This window comes from Pezoporus wallicus, unplaced genomic scaffold (genome assembly GCF_028554395.1).
Source record: "Pezoporus wallicus isolate ANWC-B61680 ecotype Strahan unplaced genomic scaffold, APGP_CSIRO_Pwel_v1 contig_14162, whole genome shotgun sequence".
In the NCBI taxonomy this organism is placed as follows: domain Eukaryota; kingdom Metazoa; phylum Chordata; class Aves; order Psittaciformes; family Psittacidae; genus Pezoporus; species Pezoporus wallicus.
The window spans coordinates 24,079-28,322 of NW_026637374.1; the positions used below are offsets into that span (position 1 = coordinate 24,079).

The 4,244-nt window shown below is 67.9% G+C and overlaps 1 protein-coding gene across 1 annotated transcript; it reads left to right on the forward strand.

Annotated features, from left to right (window-relative positions):
• The first annotated feature begins 404 nt into the window (after positions 1-404).
• On the forward strand, positions 405-3,448 carry MECP2 (methyl-CpG binding protein 2). Its single transcript, XM_057405255.1, has 2 exons — positions 405-753; positions 2,277-3,448. Exons 1-2 carry the CDS (start codon positions 446-448, stop codon positions 3,397-3,399), a joined length of 1,431 nt encoding a protein of 476 aa, XP_057261238.1. The 5' UTR covers positions 405-445; the 3' UTR covers positions 3,400-3,448.
• Positions 3,449-4,244: the final 796 nt, after the last annotated feature.

The following is a 4,244-nucleotide window of genomic DNA, read 5'->3' on the forward strand; positions in this document are numbered from 1 at the left end:
CCACGCCGCACCCCCGTATCCCATATCCTGTATCCAACGTCCCACACCGCACCCCCGTATCCCATATCCCGTATCCAACGTCCCACACCGCACCCCCGTATCCCATATCCCGTATCCAACGTCCCACACCGCACCCCCGTATCCCATATCCAACGTCCCACACCGCACCCCCGTATCCCATATCCCGTATCCAACGTCCCACACCGCACCCCCGTATCCCATATCCCGTATCCAACGTCCCACACCGCACCCCCGTATCCCATATCCCGTATCCAACGTCCCACGCCGCACCCCCGTATCCCATATCCTGTATCCAACGTCCCACACCGCACCCCTGTATCCCATATCCCGTATCCAACGTCCCACGCCGCACCCCCGTATCCCGCATCCCAACCCCGTCCCGCCCTCCCGCAGGGAGGAGAAGCCGGAGGAGCCGCTCTCGGCGATGCGGGAGCGGGCACCCAAGGCCAAGAAGCTGAAGCGGGAGCGCCGGGAGGAGCCGGAGCCGGAACCGGAGCCGGCGCCGCCGTCGTCGGAGCCGGCCGAGGCCGGCAAGGCCGAGAGCTCGGAGGGGGCGGCGGCGGCGGCGCCGGCGGCTCCGGAGGCGTCGGCGTCACCCAAGCAGCGGCGCTCGATCATCCGGGACCGCGGGCCCATGTACGAGGATCCCACCCTGCCCGAGGGCTGGACCCGCAAGCTGAAGCAGCGCAAGTCCGGCCGCTCCGCCGGGAAGTACGACGTCTACCTGATCAAGTGAGCCCGGGGCGGCAGCCGGGGGGCACCGCGGTGGGGACGGGCTGGGATGGGAGGCACCGGGATGCAGCCGGGATGGCGATGGGATGCGTCCAGGATGGCGATGGGATGGGGATGGGATGGGAGGCACCGGGATGCAGCCAGGATGATGATGGGATGGGGATGGGATGCGTCCAGGATGGCGATGGGATGGGGATGGGATGGGAGGCACCGGGATGCAGCCAGGATGGCGATGGGATGGGGATGGGATGCGTCCAGGATGGCGATGGGATGGGGATGGGATGGGAGGCACCGGGATGCAGCCAGGATGATGATGGGATGGGGATGGGATGCGTCCAGGATGGCGATGGGATGGGGATGGGATGCGTCCAGGATGGCGATGGGATGGGGATGGGATGCGTCCGGGATGGCGATGGGATGGGGATGGGATGCGAGGCACCGGGATGCAGCCAGGATGGCGATGGGATGGGGATGGGATGCGTCCAGGATGGGAATGGGATGGGAGGCACCGGGATGAGATGCACTGGGATGGGAGGCACCGGGATGCAGCCAGGATGGGAGCGGAGCATGGTGGGAGGCATCGGGGTGGTACTGGGATGGTGTCAGGATGCACTGGGACGTGCTAGTTGTGTACCAGTAGGGTACTGGGATGCATCAGGATGCATTGGGGCGCAGTAGCTGGATACCAGTATGGTACTGGGGTGCACTGAGATGCATTGGGATGCATTGGGGCGCACTAGTTGGGTACCAGTAGGGTTCTGGGGTGCACTGTTGCACGCCGGGATGCATCGGGATGGTACTGGGATGCATTGGGATGCATTGGGGCGCACTAGTTGGATACCAGTAGGGTTCTGGGGTGCACTGTTGCACACTGGGTTGCACTGGGATGGTATCAGAATACATTGGGATGCACTCGATGCATTGAGGTGCACTAGTTGGGTACCAGTAGGGTTCTGGGGTGCACTGTCGCACGCTGGGGTGCATCAGGATGGTACCAGGATGGTATTGGGATGCATGGGGATGCTTTGGGATGGTACTGGGATAGCATCAGGATGCACGGGGATGATACCGGGATGCACTAGGATACAGTGGGATGCATCGGAGCGCACGAGTAGGTACCAGTAGGGTGCTGAAGTGCACTGCGATGCATCGGGATGATATCGGGGTGCATTGGGACGCACTGGTTGGGCACCAGTAGGGTACTGGGGTGCGCTGTTGTGCAGTGGGAAGCATCGGGATGGTATGAGAATGGTATCGAGATGCATCGGGATATATTGGGGTGCACTGGAGTGCACTAGTTAGGTACCAGTAGGGTACTGGGATGCATTGGCATGCTCTGGGTTGCTATGATTTGCGTTGGGAAGCACTGGGATGCATGAGGATGCATTGGGATGGTACCAGTAGGGTCCTGGGATGTATTGGGGTGTATTGGGGTGGTACCGGTAGGGTCCTGGGACGCACTGGCCCGTGCTCGCCGCGGTTGCCGGGCGCGGCGGCCGCGGTGGCTGACGTCGGCGCCGCAGCCCCCAGGGCAAAGCGTTCCGGTCCAAGGTGGAGCTCGTGGCGTACTTCGAGAAGGTCGGGGACACCTCGCTGGACCCCAACGACTTCGACTTCACCGTCACCGGGCGGGGGAGCCCCTCGCGGCGCGAGCAGCGCCCGCCCAAGAAGCCCAAAGGCGCCAAGAGCGCGGGCACCGGGCGCGGCCGCGGCCGCCCCAAGGGCAGCGGCGCCCCCAAAGCCCCCAAGGCGGTGGCGGCCGAGGCGGCCCCGGCGCTGCCCAAGCGCGGGGGGGCGCTGGAGAAGAGCCCGGCCAAGCTGCTCGTGAAGATGCCGTTCGCGGGCGGCGCGCGCGGCGACGCCGGTGCCGGAGCCGCCACCACCTCGGCGCAGGTCCTGGCCGTGAAGCGCCCGGGCCGCAAGCGGAAAGCGGAGCCCGACCGGCACGGGGGAGCGCCCAAGAAGCGGGGCCGCAAACCGGCGGCGGGAACCGGGCCCGGTGGCGCCGGCACCGGCAGCGGAGCGGCGGCGTTGGCGGCGGCGGCCGAAGCCAAGAAGAAGGCGGCGGCGGCGGCGGCGCCCGCGGTGCAGGAGACGGTGCTGCCCATCAAGAAGAGGAAGACGCGGGAGCCGGCGCTGCTGGAAGCGGCCAAACCGGCGCCGGCGCCGCCCGAGCGCGGCCCCCGCGGCCCCCGCGCCGCCCGCGGCAGCCCCAAGGGTCGCGGTGGCGGCGGTGCCGCGGTGCCGGCGCCCGGCAGGAGGGAGCTGGGGGGGTCGCCGGTGCCGAGCGAGCCCCCCCCGGGCAGCCCCAAGGACAGCGGCAGCGCCGCCCCCCCGGCGGCGCAGGACTGCAGCGGCTGCTCCCAGCACCGCGGCGCCGCGGCCGCCCCCGACGGCTGCGCCACGGCAAAGACTCCGTTGGGCCGGGCGCCGGGGGGGGAGCCCGAGCCCAAGGACGCTGCTTCCTCCTCCTCCTCCTCCTCATCCTCATCCTCGTCCTCGTCCTCCTCCTCCTCGTGCTCGTCCTCGTCGGCGCCGCCGCCCCCTCCCCCGCCCAGCGCCGCGGTGCCGCGGCCGCCGCCGCCGCCCCCCCCCCGCGACGAGGCGGTCGACACCAGGACGCCTGTGCCCGAGCGGGTCAGCTGACTGTGAGCCAACCAATCACGGACCCAGGATGGACACATGGACCCACCCCGTCCCCCCCCATCGCCCCCCCTCCCCCCAGTTCCATCACCCTGAGCCCCCCTCCCCCATCCCCACCCCCCCCCCCGTCTATGACCGAGAAGCACAGCGAGGGCCCCCCCACAAGCACTAAAGGGGGGGGGTGGCCCCGGGGACCCCCCCTTGATGTGGGGGGGTGAAGGGGGCTCCGGGGGCCATGGGGGGGTCGGGGTCCGCCCCTCCCCCAGCGCCGCCGCTTCATTCGTTCTTCCAGTTCCGTTCCCCCGTTTTTAGGTAGGAACCATTTGCACTAAGGGGGGGCCGGGGGGGCGCCGCCGTCCAGTGGGGGGCCAAGGAGGAGCCAATCGGGAGTGGTTTGGCATTGAGGGGATCCAGCGTTGAGCCAATCAGGAGAGGGGTGTTGTGGCGGAGCTGAGCAGGAGCTGGGTTTGAGCCAATCGGGATGGAGTTGGGATCCACTCCGCAGCCAATCAGCAGGGGTGTTTGCAAGGGATGGGAGCCAATCGGGAGCCGCTTTCAGCTTGGCTGGGGTCCGGCCTGGAGCCAATCAGGAGTTTGTTAATGGGCGGGATCTGGTGTGGAGCCAATCGGCAGCTTTTGGGAGGGATCCACGGCTGAGCCAATCAGGAGCGGGGAGGCGGGTCCATGTGGAGCGCTGAGTGGCTGGAGGGGGTCAGCCAATCAGAGGGCCTCGGGGGCGGGCAGATTCTGGGTCACTCCAGTCAGTAGCCAATCAGTGGTGGTTTGGGGTTGGAGGGTGGACCTGGTCTCTGTCCAATCAGGAGTCGCGGTGGGTTGGGGCGGGATCT